At 38.8% G+C, this 21873-nt stretch overlaps 1 protein-coding gene across 12 annotated transcripts in view; it reads left to right on the plus strand.

Annotated features, from left to right (window-relative positions):
- Nucleotides 1–21873, plus strand: part of ERC1 (ELKS/RAB6-interacting/CAST family member 1) — a 302175-nt gene that overhangs the window by 128900 nt on the left and 151402 nt on the right. For all 12 annotated transcript variants that reach the window (XM_056340446.1, XM_056340448.1, XM_056340450.1 and 9 more), the window contains one exon: nucleotides 3572–3765. In XM_056340446.1, the coding sequence (XP_056196421.1) occupies nucleotides 3572–3765 (194 nt within the window). The remainder of the gene's footprint in view (nucleotides 1–3571; nucleotides 3766–21873) is intronic.

The raw sequence follows: 21873 nt of genomic DNA on the forward strand, positions 1-21873 counted from the left end.
AGCTTAAGAAGGTGCTGCTTTCTGGCTAAAGTATGACAGTGTTTCTTGGGCAGATCAATGCAGAATCAGACATGCAAGTTCCATTGTGCTCTTGAAAGTAGCTTAAATTCACCTGTTTGACTCCACACTGGAACAGACATGGAGAGCTAATGACAGGGTCAGTAGCAACAGTTAAGAGGTTTAAAATAGCCTGGGATCAGGTAAACTCAGCGGCCTGTATAGACTTACCTTTTCTTATTTCTCCTTTGTCAGAGGAGAAAGTGCAATCTTCCCTTCACCCCAAGCAAACTGCTTTTTCAATTTGTTTAATTTTTCTCATACTTTTGTACATTTTCACATTTGTTTTCTAACTATATTAAGAGGTTGCAGATTTAGGGATACTGTCTCAAACAGAGCTGGAAGTTGAATCTATCAAAATGCACTTCTTAATGTGTCTTAATACAGCACAAACTGTCTTAGTGCATTTGTCTAAATATATGTTGATTCTGTTTTGAAAATGAAATTACTGCCTTATTTTGGAATGTTGTGCACCTTTGGTGGGAGGGGGAAGTTGTACGTGGTTTTTTTACTGTGAATATAGGAATTCATTATTTGTGTTTAACTTTCTTTTCGGTTAAAAAAAATACTGCTGAATTATTTTGCACAATGTTGCATTAGGAAGGTAGCCAATTTCATCTGTTCCAGATCTTGATGTGAGTTTGAGTTTGTGGGAAACCTCTAAATGCATTGGTTTTCTCTCCTACACAGTAAATGAATCCAGTAGGATTTTAGATATGGTCATGCAACACTTACTTGGTACATAACCCACAAAAAGGACCAAAGTCACTCAGTCAGTAACTCACAGCTCAGGAAGTGGTCTCCAGCTTACACCATATCACGTAACATTCTCTTTGTGTTAGGTGAAAGTATCCATACTTATGTGCATTATGTACAAATAACATGTGTTATGTGTCTTAACTAATAATTTATGTCATGTAAATAGCCCTTTAGTTCTATAAGAACCAGACACGCTGACTTGCTGGCTAATTTTCTGAAAAAAAATATTGATTTCCTCCTCTCAGTAGTGTCTCATGGGTTGTTGTGGAGATGCCTTTATTAGCACAGAGTAATATAAATCAGGACTGTCTGGACAGTAGAATTGCATTAGGTTTTATAACTTATTTTGAATTAGGGGGTTTAGTAATCCAGGCTAACGGCCTAGCTATGGTTTTTTTAAGCAGTTTCTTGATTATCTAGTTATATGTTTTAGATTACTCTGAAGAGCCTGGAGGAGTATTTGTTAAACAATTTGAGATGTTGGAAACATACCTAAATCCAGTACTGAAGAATTCAGTCTCTGCGTCTGGTGAAAACCAGACTTAACTCTATACGTAGTGTCTCTTAGGAGAATATAGGTGGCCCCCAGTAGACTTACGGATGCCCCCCAGTAGATATATAGATGCCTCCCAAAAACAGTATTCCCGGTTCCTGCAAAACAGTATTTAGGAGGGAAGAATGAAGGTTTTGTTTGAAATTTAGATATTGTTGAAATGGAAATTAAATCAAGTATTTCAGATTTCCTGCAGGCTGGAAACCCCACTAAGGCATTTCAGGAACACCCACCAACACCCTCCTTCCAAAGCAAAGTATGTTCCCTGATGCTTGCAGCTGGCTGTTCATGGAACCGACACACTTGTCAGTCTCAGTGCTGCAATGTCCTCCTGGAGTCTGCATCATCTTGGTAACATGTTCATTAGATTTCCACTTGCTGTAGGGAGCACTTTCCAAGGGTCTATAATTGGAAGTGCTTGTGAGGCAGGAAGGAATCTGGAAGCACTGACAGCCTGAACTCCAAAAGGCTTCTTGAAGCTTCCAGGCTTACCAGGGGTGCACTTGGAACCAGGTGGGGGTTTACTTGAAAGCAACTGGGCAGTAGGGAGCCCTTTAAGTCTTCCTAAATGCATTGCCTCAGGAAATTATTCTGCTCTTCCAGGATCTATGGTTGTTGGCCACTCCTGCTGAGATCTGTCTGGGAGACCTGCGGTTTGCCAGGCATTTTGTTCTAGGATAAAATACTGTGCAGGTTTTCCAGCTTTCTGGAATTCCTGCTTTTTTAAAAAAAAAAGAAACCAAAACAGTTTAGCATTGACCCTCAGGCAGGAGGTGCAGGGCCAAGGCCCTGGAAGATTAAGCATTCCAGTGTTTGGGAAACCCAGATTTGTTCCAAGGTCATATACCAGTAAAGACAGGCATCAAGATGTTCTTCAGTCCTAGAATATTCTTTTCCAGGATTCTCCTGGACTTCAATAGAATGGGGCCTTGGCTTTAACAGAGCTAATTAAAAACAAGAGACTCGAAAGCAAAAATGTTGGGGTCAATGAACAGATTATTTTCCTCCAGTCTTATTTTACTGAATAACTACGCAGATTTAGCCAAGTGTACTTTTGCTGTTTGGTTCTTTGGAAGCAGCAACTTCTAACCCTGAGTTTTATGCTGCTGCAGTTCTGTCCAATTACCTTTAAAAGCAAGAGAGTCCTGTACTGTTGGATTTGGACTTACTGTGCTCTGGAGCAGAGCATTGGCAGCTTGTAAAACAACTTTCCGCAGCTGCACACGGGGAAGAAAGTCCATAGACATTTTCTGTTATATGTTTGCCTCAGAGAAGGGCCTTGATTTTGCAGGCAATCTTGGTCATCAAAATAGCTCTACCAAACTGGCTATTCACTGAAGCAAATTTGAGCAATTCTGAAAAAACTTTAATTGTTATCAAATAGCAGTTCAAGATCCAAGAGCAGAGCAGAAGGGGAGAATGGAAAGAGCCTTTAGTCTGCTTGTTTAATGCCTTTCCTTTGTATTTAATATGCTTGGGAACTGCTGGATGAGTTTTACTAGTAGATTAGTGATTTTTATAACAAACCAAGCCATTTAAGAAAAAAACAAACCAAAACCCAATTTTGTTGAGGTCATTTAATCCTCAGTCCTCTGATGCTTTTTGTTCCCATAGCCCGATTTCGAAAAATTGCATTTCCTAGATAGCTAGGCAAAGATAATTTCAGTAGGTAGCCATAATCATACTAGTCCTAGTCTATACGGCTCAGGTACCTAGCAAGGGTTTCAGTATATCTGCACCATCTGTGCAAATCTGACATTTTGCATACTGATGTAGTTATGGAAGGCTATTAACCTTTGATTTGTTTTTCTAGATTATCTAAGCTAAAAATACCTCAGATAATTAATTCTGCAGTCATATCACTGTTTTATGAAGTGTGTACCCACTCACCCTTACTTTTCTTTTTCTTTCCTTTCAAAGAATTTAAACTTTTTTCATATTTTTACTACTGCCTTCTGTTGATTCTGTTTCAGATCAAAAAATCACTTAAATTTTTTTTAGACTGAATTAAACAAATCTGTTTCTGGATTTTTCTTTTCCTAGAAAATATTTCCTCATACTTAAAAGTAGCCTATGCACTGTATGTTTATTTCTGTGTAATAATTAATCTTGCCATTTTGAAATACATCTTGCAGTCATCACAGTATCTGTAAAATGCCTATGTGTGAATGAAGTGTTTTTTCTTGAACCTTTTTTTTACAGGCTCATGAGGCAACCCTGGAGGCTAGGGCAAGCCCAGAACTGAGTGATCGTATGCAGCAACTGGAAAGGGAGGTAACACGGTATCGGGAAGAATCTAGCAAGGCTCAAGCTGAAGTGGATCGTCTTCTGGAAATCTTGAAAGAGATGGAAAATGAGAAGAATGATAAAGATAAGAAGATAGCAGAACTGGAAAGGTGAGAATGGTATAAAGTTACTGGAGGAGCAAAAGAGTTATGAAAGTTAGAGGTAACAGTCCATTTTTCCTAAAAGCTTTAGAGTGTCTATTTTGGGAAAGTCTCCTAGAGTTTTTCTACTTTCAGTCCTTTATTTGGTAGATTGTACACAAAAAGATGTCTGTCTCCTGGCTGCTCAAAAATAGGGCTGACAGAGTTAGAAGGGTAGGTAGAGCTGTAAGGGAATGGAGATGGTAGGAAAAGTTGCTGACACTGTGGTGTGTTTGGAGAACAATTTGTTCTTTTGATTTAATAAATTCCTCAGGCATGGCTCTCCAAAAAACAATTAAGGAAAATTACTTTTAAGAGCTTGTGATACTAGTTACTTAGGTTCTTCTGACAAGTGGCATTGAAACTCTTTGTACTGTAGGGACATGAGTAAACTTTGGCTCATGTGAAGCCAAATGAACAGATTTGCTTTTGTATAAACAAAATGTGATTCAGTGCTTTTCAGTATTTCCCATGTTTGTGTTGGAGCCAAGGTGCCCAGATATTTTTTCTAGACTTTAATACCCCAAACAAAAATTATAATTTATTATTATTCCATGACATTTGTATCGCAATGACAAACAGATCTCGAGAAAGACCTCAAACAGAATCTGGTTTCTGTCATTTTCGCACTTTAACAAGAGGGTGGGTGAGGCCAAAAGGAGTTTCTAGGCAGTAACACCTGTCTTGGGGTTATTTTCTTTACTGTTAACAATAAAGAATCACTAACATGGAACAGCAAAATGGAAATTTGATTATTCCCATTTGCCTTGTGCCAGAATAGACTTTCTGATTTCTGTCTTATTTAACTTCTCTGCATTTACTGTCTTTTAGTGTCAGGAAGATTAGGGCAACTGAGTAGACAGCATTTCAGGTTCTGCATGATGGCAGTGGTTATTGTTCATTCGCTTGATGGTAGTCAAATTATGAGTCCCTCTGATTTGAAAAACTTTTTTCTAAGAAGTCCATTCTTGTTTTCTTGAAATGATAGAGCTCTGAAACAGTCCGACTTGTCAGCTGGGTTTCTTCTCTCTTTGTGATTGTAAACAGCATCCTGTTATTTTTCTTTAAGTTGTTGTCGTCTTTAACTAGAATTATCTATACTTGTGGTGTAAGCTTGAACTCTCAAAAGTGATGATATGTTCTTTTTAACTGTCTTCCCTTTTTTCTAAGTGATATAACTCAGCCCATTGATACATGATGTATTCAGCAGAACATTTAGGCAATAGGTTGATAGAGTTAGGTGCGCTAGGAATAGATGTGAAAAAGCTAGATAGCAGTTAGAAGTCATATTTGTCTGTGTGATATTCTTCAGCCCTTAGAGGTGCCCATCTCAGGCATGAGTTCAGCATGTCATCATCTTAAGGCAAGCAGGTTGACTAAGGATCAGGCTGTAAGCAGCAAGCTTCTATTAGAAGCAAGGTAGGGGGAAGAAATATGTTCATAGTGCCTTAATTTTTTTCATGTGCATAAGTAATTACTGTTCAGGAAAATAAGGCAGAAATATTCATCATTCCTCAGCTTGATTCCTAGAGGAGACTGGAATAGCAGGAGGAGAATTTTCTTATGCACGCTCTTAATGCAAGTCAGGGTTTTTTTATTACATTAGCATTCAAACTCTAATCAAGATTGGGACTTGCACTGTCAATCAACATATACAAGTGTCCCATAATCAAAGGAGTTTATAGTCTACAAAGCAAGACTAATAAAAAGGAGAAATGGAGATGGTCTTCCTTCTCTTTTATAGATAAAAGCATTGGCACCCAATCTTCAAAGAGTTAGAAAGGAACTTTTTCTTTGAAAAGATACTGTTCTAGAGATCTGCAAAGGAGTTATTGGTTTTCTTGTTACAGTGGTAGTTTCTCGCTTTTTCAGTCACAGACCAAACTCTTACTGTACCAATGAAAGCATAAAAGCCTCAAATAACTGGACATCATTCTGTAACAATTTGGTGGATACTTTGACTGTTCAGCGTTATCCATTCCTTCTTACCACCTGATCTTTGCTCTTATAAAAAATTAGTGATCCTCTTCTCTTTTTAAGCTGTCACCTTTTCTGCCAGTACTGAGATAGCACAGAATATGTCATCCTTTACTTCTAGTAATTAGAATAGGTGTTTCAGCTATGTCAAAGAAAAGACAGCTTTTTTTTATTATGTGATTGCCAGCAACTGTGTAAATCACAGGGGGAAAAATAAGAATATTCATACTCTCTAACTACTGTAAGTGGTAATGGAAAAGGTCTTCAAGATGTAGAGACATAAAATGCATACTGTTAGTGTGGTGAATTAGCAAAGTATCAACACCTGAAATTATGATTTTTCAGGTGGAACTGAAATATAATCACAGTGCTGGAGAAAAAGACACAAAGTTTCAGATACTTTGTAGTGAGGTTTTGACTAGTCGTTCTCTTTTTCTAAATAATTTTTGAAATTTGGCCTTAGTTTTCAACTGCTCCCCCAAACCCCTGTTCTCCAGAAACTTGCTTCCTCCTTGTGAGAATTTACAGAAAGCAGAAATTTTAACATGGCTATTAAATGTATAGGTTGGTCCTGGTTTTATCTGCTACACCTGTTTGTAAAGTATTCTTTCATGGCTGAACTAATATATCGAAACATGTTGCATGGATGTTTTGGAGCCTGAGTCTTGTTTCCTGAAAAGAATAGATAATTTTACCATGGAAAAGCCGCTCCTAAACTGTGGCCCATGCAGAGCAAGCTAGAAATTGTCTTTACTTCTAGTGCTTCTACAGCTGTTCAAACTCTGCTGTACTTGAAGAACCGTAGTGTTTGCAGAAGCATTTGTCAGCAAGCAAGAAAGTGAATATTGCTCTGCCTATCAGGAAATCAATGCAGAGCAAGATGAGAAGAAAAAAGTCATATTCAGGGAATAACTGTACTAAAACCCCATGATTTTTCAAGAGAGAGAGTCTCTCCTTGGAGTTTTCCCTTATGCTAGTTATATGTGACAGCTAGACCATACCTCATCAGGAGAAGAGAAATAGTAACGCTGTTTCATCTATAGAACAGATGAGTCACCTGTTAGGGAGGTATGTATAGGGGAATAGAGAAGGAGAAAAGGTAGGAGGAGAGGAAGATGAAAAGCAGAAAACTGTTCTCTTAAACCTTTTCAATGATGGCAAAGCTGCCTTTAGCTCAGATTAAAGAGGGAAACACACACTCTTCAGTAACTGCTGCGATTACTGGGTGGGGGGCATTTTTTTCAGCTGTGAACGGGAGGAAAGATAACAAAACCCAGTGTGTTAGATATGGTGCATGCTATGCAAAAATTCAACAAATATTCTAGAGTCAACATGAGATGAAAATTACAAGCTCATTAATTTATATTCTCTGTGGGCAGGATTTTGCTTTTTCTTACAGGAAGGTGGGCCATAAGTCTGCGTTTCTTCTGTGGGTGAACAGCCCTATAAGTTTTGTTTCTGTCCCTGGATTGTGGCGGTGTAGAGGGTTTTGTAGCTGTCTGGTTATTCACTTTCTTTATAACTAACTGTTTGCTTTTTGTATTGCCATTCCATAACCTCCTGTCTCTGTGTAACTTTTCATTTTGTGTTTTGTTTCCTTCCTTGCTTTTCCTTTCCATTAATACTCTTAACGTCCTGGCTCCACGAGTTGTTTTGTTTTGTACGTGCGGGGTTTTTTTTGACTATGCCTTTTCTCAGAAAGCACGCCTCCCGCAAATTGCACCCTCCCTACCAGGTGTCGGTCCCTGCACCACAACACGTAGGGGGGTTTGTGTGGGACTTCCTGGGAAAGTGAGTGCTCTATAAGGCTTCTGTTTCCTATGGGATGGAATGTCACTGCTGGCTGCCCGGCTGCTGCTGCTGCTGTTTGGGTCTGCTGCAATTACGCTTTTTTTCTTAGGTCAAACAGGAACTAGTTATGTCAACTACAAGCTCAAACAGTCTCTGTTCAATTCATGTCACAATGGTTATGACCACAGCCCAGAGGAGGTTTGCTGCTGTTCTCCCTGATTTAAACTAGTCAGAAGCTGTTGCTTTTTATTCTAATTATCTTGCTGTGTGTTACCTTTGATTCTAATCTCGGCTATCAATTCTGCCTGAACCAACTAAAACTCAAGTGCTCTAAAATGTGTCATTGATAGAGATCAGCATTGACTTATTCTTGAGTTTTATTGTGATTATTATCCTGTAATAAGAAAAAGAAAAAAATAAAAAAGAAAAGATAAATAATACTAACCATCTGGGACATGGCCATCACAGCCTTCAGATGAGTAGTTTACACACAGACGTATTTGTGTGTATATGTTCTGCAAATAAGAACCGACTTTGTACTGGAGAGGTGGCAGTAAATATGTACATGTATGTTGCCTCAGAAGTAAGCACAGAGTGAATATATATGAAAGTCCTGGTTCCAGTTACAGACTTGACTTCAATTTAGCATGCTCACTATATATGATAGGTAGTCCTTGTAAGGACATACCATTTTTTTCCTGAAGAAAGCTTGACTTTGATGTGGGAACAAAGGAAGACAGTACTCAGTTTTGGAATACCAGCAGTCCTTTTAAGGACAGCTGGAAATCATGATGATTTTAAGAAAGAAATTTTAGGGAGTTTTTCTAGAAAGACTTCAAGGATTCCCTTTGCAAGAAGAAACCTTCAGACTTTCTATGTGTAGCAGCTAAAAGGTACACTCCTATCTCAAATATTTCTTCTCAACAGTAAATAAAAATAAAAGATTAAAAAACATAAGGTGATCTCAAAGGAGTGCTGAAAAAATACAGGCAGTAGAAGGAAGCATCTTACTCTGTATGTCTTTAAGACAGTGGTGTGTTTGTGTAGTGGTCTGTGAAGGATGGATGCATAGAGAAATTAACTGCACATTCCATCAACTTTATGGTTTCCTAGAATAGTGTAAAGGAAACTATACTAGTAAATTATGCCCTCAGCTTACATCAACAATTTGAAGTGGAAATATGTATTTTCAAACCACTACTCATATCTTATAATAGTGGTCTTTGGTTTTCAAGTTGGTTGTTTCTGTGAAGTTTTAAATAATTTTTTTAGAGAATTTCTAAACAAGAACCACATTGGGGCATATAAGTAATTTAAAGTAAAAGGGACGTTGTCAAGTTAGAGAACAAAAGGTGTTTATGAAGTCATAATCATCACCATTAAAGTTAACCTCTCGAGGTGGTATGACTGTAATTCCGTATTGTCATAACTCGTTGAAGTCCTGCAAAAATTAGTTGAACTCTGATTCAGGCATAGGAAAACCTGAAGTAATTCAATATTACTTGAAAATACTTTGATTCATTTTTGTACCATAAATCATAAAAGGAAATCAAATATATTTATCTCGTGATTGCATGGTCTTACTGAAAGGTGGAATTTGTTGTTGTGTTTCTCATCCACTTCCCTCAAAAATCCATAGCTTAAGTGAATATTAAGATTCTAAGCTTAATCACTCAAAATATAGGACATTACAAAATGAAGATTGTCACGTAATTTTAATTCACATCTTACATGAGCCTATGTATCACAGTAAAGTGATACAGTCTTTAATCATATGAACAATTTTTTTCCACAAGAATGCTGCCTTTGGTGTGTGAAAGATGTAGTTGAAATTGTCCCCAAAAAATCCTGGGTGAGACTGACACCTGTCATTAAAAATTTCAGCACAATTTGTTAACATTTGGCAAATAACTGAGAACCAGGTTTTGTAATGGAAAGAAGTGGCCAGGCCTGTAGTTAGTCCAGCTTCATCTCAGAAGCACTAAGCTAGGAAATTTAAGGAGAAATTTCTTTCTTCTCAGTCTTGCTTTATCTTCATACAAAATGAACATTACAACTGAAGACTCACATCAAGTTTCACAGAGGAAAAATAACACATTTTATATCAACATTACTGGTCTAAATAGATAAGAATATAAGATACAGGCACCTTTACTTACAGGTGCTTAACTTCAGGCATTTGAAAGTGCGCAGATTTTTAGAAGGCCAGTGTCTGCCCTCTGACGTTCAACCGTTGTTAAAGTGCCTGAAGATCAACACTCAGACTCACTAATCACTTTTGAAACCAACATCTAAGAAAAGACAAGAGAGAGAGACACTGCCAGTAATTACAAATCCATCTGTAGAGAGCACCAGATAAAAAAGCCATCATAGTGATTCTACAGTGTCTCCTCAATCCATCCTCAGCTTTTTCATGTAATGGAATATCCTTTTCCCATTTGTTCTTTATTTAGCTATCCTTTATTTCCCATTCTCTCCCTTTTCCTGCATTTTGGGAGAAACTGAAACTTTGTGATATTGCAGAAACAGCTGTCCTAAAAAACAAGGTCAAAGCATCCCAATTAGTCCAGCCCTTAATGTAGTAAGAGGTCAGGGCTGGTGCAGGCTTTGGTTGAATGAGCTTGCTGTGTCATCCCATCACTGAACCATCTAAGCCTGGGTGTTTGCCCTAGTATTATTTCCATGTTCAGGCAGATGGACATTATTAAACAAGGTGATTCTTCTCTATGGAACTCAGTGCAGACTGTCTCCGTTGTAAGATTCAGCGACAGGCTGCAAGCTTATTTTGTCCACTAATCCAAGACCAAGGATCTGATGTTGGATTCTCCAAGAAGGACCCTACACTAGAGAAATACTTACGAGTAATGAGAAGCACTGATTGTGAACTTTTTTCAAGGCTTCTTTTCCTGCCAGATTTCCTGTAGAGTTAAAGTCCTGTTTGTTTTTATCATTAGGTCACAATGGTTATCAGGCATTCCCTCTCACACCTAAAGTCTATTATCTGTAACTGAATATAGGAGTTGTCATCTGATGATGATTTATACACTGCCTGCATTGCAGCAACGATGGGTTTTGTTTAGCAAATGTCTCCTAATCCAACTGCTAGATCAGTAGACTGTAAGAGCTACGATATAATTAAAATAATTATAAAACCAGAGGAGAAAGAACATCGTGTAAATAACGAGCCTAGTTTGCATATCAGAGTTTCGTTGTTACCTGCCTTGAGTACGTCTCTTTAAAAGCTGTTTTGTAGTTTTGTTTCAGTCAACGTCTTTGAGTGATACGAGGGTACCCATACTCATAAATTAGTATGTAAGGAGTAAAAAAACCCCAAACAAACCACCAAACCCCACCTTTTATAGAACCCATACATTAAAAAGTGTCAGATCTTACGTTGTCTTGGAGTACATAAGAACCAAAAGGAAAATCCAGTAATCACCAGTAAGCCAGTGAAATAGCAATATTAGTGCTCCATGGCCATCTGTGGTCATGTTGGTGCTCTTAGACCCATGCATGCATCTGCAGATGGATGCACACACAAACCTCTCTCTCTGTTGGTCTATCTCTTCCCCATCCCTCAAAATATGAACTAAAAAGAAAGGAAAAGACCAGCCATTATTCTTTCACCAAGAAAAGGTGTCAAAAGTGGTAAATGTAAATAGCATTGCTGCTTTGACTGACAGAAGGAAGATCAAGTGCATATTATTCCCTGTCAGACTGCTTTGAAGGAATGACGAAATTGTAAATACACACAGTCACTCACTGTCAAACAAGCAGAATCCAAAGGTTGACTAGAAATCATTACATAAACCTCTTACTAAGTACATCTGAGACTGATGTGGTAGACTCTTTCCAGTCCCTATAATACACAAGTATGTGGAAAAAATTATAGCTGGACTAATAGATTTAAAATATATATATTTCTTAATTAAAATAACAAAGTGTTCACACCTCACCAACTTTTTTGATTGGCACTGAATGATCAGGTTTAAGTCAGCTATGTCTTTAAAATCAATGAGATGGCATTTTAAAAGAAAATGGATTTCTCCGAGACTACCATTTGGTGTTGTCTTGTTTCCCTGTGTGACTGTTGCATTGGACTACACAGTTAATGGGGCTGAGCAGAAACTGGGCTGCTGCTGGATCTTGTAAGGAATGTTGCAAGTGCGTGTTCTTGCTCGAAGGGAAATAGTACGAACTGAAAATTATTATTTTGCTCTGTAATGAGCATGTCTCGATATGTATCTGATCCTGCTTGCTTGAGGCTGCTTCCTGGGGCAGATGCTTGCTGTGCTCCTCTGCTCAATTTCACTGATGTAGCCCCGTGCACTGAGGCTTCACCTTATCTGTAGGAGATCTCCAGTGACTTCCCAATAGCTGGCAATTTCAGGTGTCTGCCTTGTTTTTAGTTTGACTGATAGCACAGTTGCAGGTTTTTTCCTGATTTTAATGTGCTTTCAGACATATTCCTCATTTTTGTTTTGATAAATAATATGGTTATTCTAAAAACCCACATTTAAAAAAATATTTTTGAAACCCTGTAAAAAAGCGTGGGAAAAGGGGCTAGCAATTACACAAAATGTATTTTTCTGTGGAAGAGAGAATTTATTCCATAACAAAATGAAGACATAGCAATAATTATGCTCCATTCAAATCCTCTGCAGCTGGCTAAATGGTACTTCTGTAGTTTACGAAGATGGCAAGTGACCTGTTTTGCCTGCATCTTGTGACAGCAAAGTATGCTACCTTTAATAAACAGTAGGCAAAACAGTACATTTCATTCAAACTTTACAGGGCTATTCTGAATTCTAGTCTCCAGCCTGTACTTTTTTTCGCTGCTAAATTGAAGAAACAATATCACATGTTTACAATTGGACCAGGAGCTACAAAGGGTCCCTGAAACAGAAAATGAGAAGTCTTAAACTTTCATAATCTAGATTCAATAACAGTCATTAAAAAGTCAAGCTCCCCCCCCCCTTATTCACATCTGTGTTTATTTTCACTTTTATTGCTCCCTTTTGTTAAATTTGTTTGACCTGTCATAGCTCTGCAGCTCAGCTTGAAGAGTGTACTCTTGGATTTCAGTCAGAATTGTCACTTACATGCCTTTCTGTAGGAATTAACTGAGGCTTTTGGAACGTTGTAACTTACTTCAAGATCGAGCGCTGAGATGTGGTATTTGGCATTTTGCAAGTCTTAACCTTTCCCAAAATTCCCAAATAACACAGCCTTTGCAATAGCTGTCCTTGAAGAGCTTGATTTGAAGAGTGTTACTTTAAAAGGTAAAGAAAAGTATCTTTAGACTAGTTTATCTGTTCCAGCTAAACAATACACTTCTCAGCTGTACCTCACTCTGAAACTACTGCATGTACAAATTCAATATCCTACATTGTTGTTTGTAAAATTTATGCCAGAAATAAGGACTTCAAATTTTATTTACATGGTTCCATATACCAAGAGTAATAAAGCATATAGCAGTTAGCCTATCCTATAGAAATTTTTTTCTCCATATCCAGCCTTTTTGGAGTGAAATTTTTCCATGGGAGGAGTACAACGTATGTTGTAGAAACCAAATTGCCACATTGGACAGGACATTTGCTTTTCCTCCCTTCTATTAACTGAAAAAGAATAAAGTTTAAAATCAGATGGAAAATGTCTGTATTTATAGCTCCCTGTTGACTTACCTTGCTGTTATCAGTGAAATTGACAGCAGATGCCTATGAAAAGGTACTGGAGATATTTGGAAAAAAAAAAAAAAAAGCAATAATGAACCTATGGGACCTTATGTTATACAGAAGACTCCAGCATTTTGTCTTGGTCAATCCTGCTGTTGAACAATGTTGGAGAGAACTGTCAAGAATATGCCTGTTTGGTCATTATTGTTTTTAGATTGCACCTTATATGGGAGAATTAAGACAGCAACACTGTAGGAAGAAGGGGCAGATGCACTTTTTTGTTTGTCTTTGGAAGGGTGACTTCAATGTCAAAATTTATTAAAAAGATGAACTTTTAAGTTTGACGGATCTTCAGATCTTGAAGACTGTGCTCCATGGTTGGGGGTTTTCTCCTTTTTATTTGTTCCCTTTTGACAAGTCTGAGAGATCTCCAGGAAAAGTGAAAAGATGTGTCTTGCTCATGGAGAGAAAATAAGCCCCTAGCAGATGGCATAAAAGAACACATTAGGGTTCATCTCAGATAGTGAAACTCCACATTTTCAAAACATCAGTTAGAATTCTGGAAGAAGTCTACTCGCTAGTGATGTGGTGCAAATCCACATTTTTCTATAGTTGGCTTATTTCCCTTTTCCAAGAACTGTTACATATTGGAGACTGTTTTCTCTACAGAAAGTTGCCTCTAAGTGAAATGGTGTAATCTAATGTAAAGGTCCTTTTTTCTTTTTTTCTTTTTCTTTTTTTCTTTTTTTTTCTTGGATGTCTATAAAACATGCCGCTCTGTGTTTGTGAAGGATTGTGTGTCTGTGTGTCATTACCTGGTTTAGATCTGCTTGTTTTGTCCTGTGTTCTTCAGCTGCTCTATCTCTGGACACTGTTTTCACAAACTCTTAACTCTTTTTCTTTCGCATCTCCTTCCTGGATTTGCTGCTTCCTTCAGCCTCACCTCAAGGTCAGTATTCACTTTTAATAAGGGTATTTATAAGACTGTTGTCTAAATTCAGCTACAATGGAGATCTCACAGAAGATTGCACATCAAATTACATGATCTACAAAACAAAAGACCAGAGATTTAGTTAGGTTTGTGTAGGAGGATGGGTTGGACAGGGTGCACGTTTAGAAGAAGCTTGTACTTGAAGGGAACAGTTTGTATCAAACCACTGTAAATCAACGTTTTAGTGCACTGGGAAGAAGGGGGAAGACATACCAATGAAGCCTTTCAAGGGAAAAACTACAGGAACAGGAAGCTGAAGCAAGACAGTTGAAATATTATTGGGTTTATCTGTTACTTCAAGAACAAAAAAGATTGAACATTAGCCATATTTTCTGATACAAGCTGTTGAGTGCAGAACTGGTTCTTTTAAAATACTAGTCATACATACTTCACTTGTTGGATTTTTATTATTGCATCTGTGTCTGAAACCTTGCAGTGATGTTGCAGAACTAGTTTTGGTGCACTTTGAGTGTGTTGTGCTGTCAGAAAGAACGAAGGGCTGAGGGTTTAAAGATAAGTAAATTAGCAAAAGTATAAGTTTGTTGAAGGCACCAAGTGATAAACTACTGAAAAATCCCTACCAAGAAACAATATGTCTTGCAGTCTTTCAGACTTGTCTCAATTTTTTATTTTTATATTTTCAAAGCAGTTGCTAATCGTAGATTTTGGGATTTCAATAGAGAAGCTAGGAGTAAAAGTCTGCGGCCTACATAATACAGGTCAGAGTACATTATCTAATGAACCCCAGTTGCCTTTGAAACCATTTTGGATTCTAATCTTTGCTGATAAAAAGCCTGTTGGGTAGAAAGTGTCCGTGACTTCTGATGAAAGAATGATTATAATTGTATCAGACAGTGTGTTTGTGCAGAATGCTACTACTTAATGACTGAAGTTCTGAGTTACCAACCAACATCTGACTTTTCTATTTCTGATTAACACTGTGAAAAATGTGGTGGTGAGTGGAATCCCACGATGCTGCAGTGCTGCTGCCGCCTTTAAATCGTGTCAGTGTTCTGACCTTGGTTTGGCACAGAAGTTGCGCTTGTGGCCTTGGCTGCGTATTTTCCTTCCTCCCACAAACTGGAAAAGGATTGGAAGTTAATCATGTTGTCGTCCATCAATACCTTCCATATTCAGTGTGTTGTAGTGGCATACTTGTAATTGTGGGGGAGAGGAGAGCTGTCCTTGGATGACCCTCTTTTCTTCAGATCCTAAGGAACAGAACTGTCAGGAAGCTTTTCTGCTCTGTGAGCATTCTCCTCTGAAATACACAGTGTCATTTATTGTATGAACAGGACTTCTGTTGGGTAGTCTGCATTTGCCAGTTGCCACTGTGAGTGGAGTTTGATGTGCTTTGGCCAATAAAGTCCTAAATGTTATGAAATCCATCTGTCAAAGATACTTCTGCTTCAATCCATATGGCTATAGGTTTTTATCAATACCTGCACTTATGCTGGAATGCGTGATTAACAAGAGGGGAAACTATTTTTAAGGTGTGGTTTGAGTGTGGTTTTTCTGAGACCTGGCATAATTTCTCTTTTCCCAAACAATGTAATTATAATGTTTATTTCTCTCATTTGGAGCATATTGTAAAATTTGGCTCGAGAAGCTATGACTGCAGTTTGAGGTGGCCAAGCATTAGGATCTTAGAAGAGTTTTCTGATAAGATGTTAAAGCAATTTACCACTCTGTCCTCATAGTTTCTTAGTCATTGTTGTTGGGTGGATTTTTTTCCTTCCATTTTTAAAATTGACTATGATGGCTAGTTGCTGAGGTCTTCATATATTTTTTTAAATAAATCAAGAGCACAAGGGAATAAGTGAAAGGACTGCTCTTGAAACTACAAAATCCCTCCTGGCCAGAAATACAATGAAAAGATTCTCCTAAGGACAAGCAGGAAAATTACAGGAGTTGCAGTACCACTAGTTTTCTTTCCTGTACATTTCACTGTTTGCCTTTTTACCATTAAGTGCAACATATGAAGAAATTGCTGTTCTGTGAAGTTACATTCTACACTGGAAGCTACTGTGGGAGTCATAACTTTATTTTTCTTTTAATGGTGTAAAACAGTTACGTTTTTCAGACATCAAAGCAAACGTGTCTTCCTGGAAAAGAACTGTATATGTGAAAAAAATGTGTTAGGTATATCTGTCTTCTAGAAACAGGAAGAAATACTCTGAATTATATCTGTTGTTATCAAGAACAGCTTTGCTTACTGTAATCAGTGCAAAACTTCTGAATTTTCCCATCTATTAAGCTTTCATCATCTCTCCTGTTGATAAAGCCAGTGAATCAGAACATAATGGCATAATCCACATTGCTGTTGCTGTTATGACATGTACTTACTGCTCTGAAGTCTGAGGGCCTAGACTGCATGTCATAGGGATTCACAGTAAATAAAATTGTCTTGGAAGGCTTGGGGATTAAAGCAGTTTTCCATAAGGAGTTTTTGCTAAGCATCTCTGTTGATGACAGCTTTACGTAAAGAGCTATCCAATGCTGAGTTCAAGAGTAACAATCCAAATAACACTATTCCGGTGTCGTTAGCTGCAGCAGGGAAAAAATAGAATAATACCATGAAGTCCCATGTTACAGTTCTTATAATTGGTTTTTATGTACATGTCATGAAAGTTGAGATGGAAAATGATTAACAAAACTGAGAAAATGAGATGCTATGACGAGCAAGTGCATACTTTTCAAGGAAAGAATGAGTTGTGTTGATAAAGCAAGGGCAAGATTTCTAGCTTCAAATTGGGTAACAAACAGCTTAACTGCTTCAATTTTTTTTTAAGGTTTTTTTTTTTTTAATCTTGTCTGCTGGATAACATTGAGCATGCTATTCGTCAACGATTTATCTTTGTAGTATAGCACTGGAATAGAAAAATAGCTGGAACAGAAGGACAGGAGGTCTCCCACAGGAGAAAAGCTTGTCTTTTAGCATCCTGCTTTCTACTGTCAGATTTTCTAATAGTTTACATCACATGGTTAATTGTACTGTGTGTCATCTTCCGAAGCAAGTAATCCAGATCTTGATAGAGGTTTCCTAGATTTTGTGCTATACCAAAGAGAATGTGATGCAATAGCAAGTAATAAAAAATAGTGTAATCCTTATTTCCACACAACAAAGTGACTTGGTGATTAGATGAACACAGGCTGGTGGCATGAATCCAGATAAAAGTCTGCTATGAGTGTCCATGTAAAATTAAATGTCAGTGTGGCAACTCAAGTGTAGCCTTATAAAATCAAAGGATAAAACCAAAATACTAAAATATGAGGGGATTATTTCAGTCCTTTTTCCAGAGTCCTAAATTTATGTTAAACAGAACATGTTTAACCACCAAAGAAATACATAAAACTTAATATCCTTCTGAAAGAATGACAGGTAATACTGCATAGAAAGTAAAGCAATTACAAGAAACTCAGGATATTACTCAATTGTTACACAAAAAAGACAAGAGTCCTTAGTTACAGGTATATAGTATATGGTACCTGTGGGTTTTGTGATGGAAATACCTTTATACACTGTGTCATATATTGTATCTCCCAGAAACTGAGTACTGAGAATGTGCCTGGACAGTCAGGAGAAATTTCACTGGAAGTGTGGCTGGCTTTTCAGTTTCATACCTTCAGAAGATTCAGGTTTTTATTCTGCCACCATGCTGGTCATTAACCACATCAGGGAATTAAAAATTTCAAGCATGTCAAGTCAGCAATAGTTAGTTTTAGCTCAGCAGAGCCAGATACATTGTGTTCAGAGAAGCTTCTGTTCAATTTCCTTGGTTGTTTCTAGGAAATAACAACCTCCAATAGTTGTTTTCTATTTAATACGTTTCCTTTAATTATACTTAAAGCAAAAATGGCTTTATGGAATTCTTCACATTAAAAAGTACTTTGCTTGTAAGAGATGTCTGTTCCTTGTGAGTGAGGAGAACTAAGGCATCTCAGATGGTAATGGGGAAAAGAAAGAAATAAGGCATTGGACTTCTTGGCTGAGAAAGTTGGGTGGTGATGAGTGGGTCATGGAATAGAACTGTGGTTTTCCTTAAAACAGGTCACTGGCATAGTCTTTTGAATTTGCTTTAGGTATAGTGATTATCAGAGCTTTCTTCCTCCATTTGAAGTCAAATCTGTAGCTTTTCTGTCGAATGTCCTCTTTTCTTGCCTCATTTCACTGCATTCACATCATTCACAAAGCAAATTATTCACAATTGTACATCATTTCAGAATTCTCATTTTTCTGCAGTCTTGCGTGATCTGATTTCACTCCTGTTACCTGCTGAAATTAATTATATGAAACACCAATGAGCTGGTTTTCTTTTTGTGTTACTGCTCTGTTTTCAGCACATGCATTCACAAAGCCTGCAGCTTTCCTGTGGGGATTCGAGCTGTGGCAGCATGAGAAAGACACTTGACTGGATATGGCACTAGGGAGGATGCTTGTATGTCAACAGTACACTGTGAATTTTGAAGAGCTCAGAGTCAAATGCTCTGAGAGATTAGAGGAATCCTTCACTATTTGCTTTTTTTCAGATATAGCAACAAAGATGGCTTTTTACCGTACTATTTGAAACATCAAAATACAACATTATTTTTAGAAGACACTTTAAAATGTGTCTTTATGTTCATATATCCCAAAGTTAACAAATTACATGTCATCATCAGAAGATTAACTGAAATTATCAGTCAAACTTCATGCAACATTAAACATTTTGCCTAACCCATATGTGTCACATCACATTTAGTCAAAGGAATAAAATCTGAAGGTTATTTTTCTTCCTTAATGGCTAACTTCAGTGCAAAAATTTATCCCCAAAAGTGGCAAGATTTTCATTTCTGTTAAAACGAAAAGCCAGGTAAGTATATGGACAGACAGTGAATTTATGTTTCTATTGTAAAACAGTCATGGTGCAGACATTTCCGTAACTGACAGTATCAAAAGCTTTAACAGACCCTGGACTCAGCAATAATATGGTAGTTACAGAGAACTCAGTTGGTCGGGAGACCTTTTTAAAAGGTCACAGAAAAGGATGAGGAGCTCAGTAGCTTCTTTTCCCCCCTTTTTACTGATAAGGCTCCTTTCAGATCACTGAGCATGGTGGCAGAGTCTGCAGGAATGAAATATTACCCACAGAGGTGGAAGACCAGGTTACTGACCACTTAAACAAATTAGAAATATGCAGGTTAATTGAATCAGATCAGATACATACAAGGTTGCTGAGGGAGCCAGCTGGTGTCCTGGTGAGGACTCTTTCTATCATCTTCAAAAGCTCGTGGTTGTCAGGGAAAGTTCCTCATGACTGGCAAACATCACACGCATCTTCAAGAAGGATGAGGAGGATCCGGGTGATTGCAGGGCAGTCAGTATAACTTCATGCACTGGGAAGTTTTTCGAGGCGATCCTTCTGAAAGCCAACTCCAAGCACCTGAAGGACAAGAAGGTGATAGGGAACAGGCAGTATGGGTTTACAAGGGCTAATCACGCCTGACCAACCTGATTGTTTTCAGTGATATGACTGGCTCAGAGGGGAGTCAGCCCTGTTTAATACCTTTTTAATGATGTGGATGATTGTCAGGGTTTAACCCCAGCCGGCAACCAAGCACCACACAGTCGCTCGCTCACTCCCCCACAGTGGGATGAAGGAGAGAATACAAGGAGTAAAAGTGAGAACACCTGTGGGTTGAGATAAAAGGTAGTTTAATAAGTAAAGCAAAACCTGCACACACAAGCAAAGCAAAGCAAGGAATTCATTCACCGCTTCCCGTGGGCAGGCAGGTGTTCAGCCACCGCCAGGAAAGCAGGGCTCCATCAGGTGTGACAGTTACCTGGGGAGACAAATCGCCATCACTCTGAACTTCCCCCCTTCCTTCTTCTTCCCCAGCTTTATATGCTGAGCATGACGTTGTGTGGCGTGGAATATCCCTTTGGTCACTTGGGGTCAGCTGTCCCGGCTGTGTCCCCTCCCAGCTCCTTGTGCCCCCCCAGCCCACTCGCTGGAGGGTGGGTGAGAGGCAGAAGAGCCCTTGGCTCTGTGCAAGCGCGGCGCAGCAGTATCTAAAACACGCCTGTGGTATCAGCACTGTTTCTAGCACAAATCTAACGGAGCCCATGCTAGCTACTATGAAGAAAATTAACTTTATCCCAGACAAAACCAGCACAATGATGAGATGCAATACACCTTCAAAAATTTCATGGATAATAGCAAACTGAGGGGAGCGGTTATGGGGAGTAGATGCTGGAGGGCAGGGCTCCTTTTTGGGGTGACCTTGACAGGCTGGAGAAATGAACTGACAGAAACCTCATGAGGTTCAATAAAGGCAAGTGCAAAGCTCTGCACCTGGGGTTGAATAACCGCTGCATCTGCACCAGCTGAGGGCCGACTGGTAGAAGGCTGGTTCAAGAGAAGGACCAAGGGGTGGCTGAAGACAGGTTGAACTTGAGTCAACAGTGTCACGCTGTGAAGAAAGCCAAATGCATACTGGGCTGTGTTAGCAGAAGCAAAAAAAGAAAAAGGGAGCCTTAGGGAGTGTTGTGAACCGAGCAGGCAAACAGGGCATGGTGTGGCATTTCACATGGGAGGTTGCCCCTTCGAAGGAGGGTCATTCCACAGGGTAAGCATAGAGACTTGAGTACACGTAACCCTGCGATCGGGCACAGTTCTGTGACCATCTGCACAGGTCAAGGACACTCATCCTACCTGCCCCCCAAGGCAGAATGGTGGGCACCCATCTGAGAGCAAAGGCTGCAGCTCTGGCTGGGGGCTTGGCACCATCTACCCCAGTGGTGGCCGATGCCTCCACCCAGACGGAGCTGCTGAAGGGAGAGGCCGCAGTGCAGACCTCAGGCTGTGGGAAGTGCCAAGACTTTTGGGCAGGGACAGGCGGCAGACCTGCCTGCAAAAGGTGTGCCCAGGTGGAGGACCTCCTGCAGCAGGTGGCTGCTGAGAGGTCACAGACAGTAATTGCAGCATGTTCCAACCTAAGTTCCAATGACATAATCAGCAGAAAAAATTGACAGTGCCAGAGTCAGATACTGAAACCAGTGCTCAGAGAGGCTGAGGAGTCTTCATCACTAGAGATACTAAAAACTCATTGGAACAAAGCTATAAGCAACCTCCTCTAATCTGGCCTTGTTTTGAGCAGGAGTGTAAACCAGGTGACCTTCAGACACCCCTCCAACCAAAATTACTCCATGATTCTAACTTACCATGGTAAGTTAATTTGTATTCTAGGACAAACTCTACAATTTTTGTGTGGTTTTGGTGAGAATTTACTGCATAATATTGACCTTGAAAAGCAGGATGAAGTATAACTGTCGTGTTATTTCACAGCACTATAGCTGTAAGAAAAGAAAGAAGTAAGAAAAATATGGTGGTGGAGTCTACTGCAGTTTTATTTCTTTCAAATTTCTACTCGTATTCTCAGTTTTTAAGCAATGTTAAAAAGCCCCAAGGAATTGCTGCTTTGTGGGATAATGCATCACTTTGATATGTGTCAGTGTGGTATTAATAGGCTTGTCTTTTCATAAATAATAATTTACCCAGACATTTTTTTCAAGATTTCTAATGTCTTCCTACTTCTGTCCCCTTCTTCCCCATCCCTAAACACAGATACTCTCAAACATTATTGCTGTTAATGGAATCAGAG

This window comes from Falco biarmicus, chromosome 5, assembly GCF_023638135.1.
Source record: "Falco biarmicus isolate bFalBia1 chromosome 5, bFalBia1.pri, whole genome shotgun sequence".
Taxonomy (NCBI): Eukaryota; Metazoa; Chordata; class Aves; order Falconiformes; family Falconidae; genus Falco; species Falco biarmicus.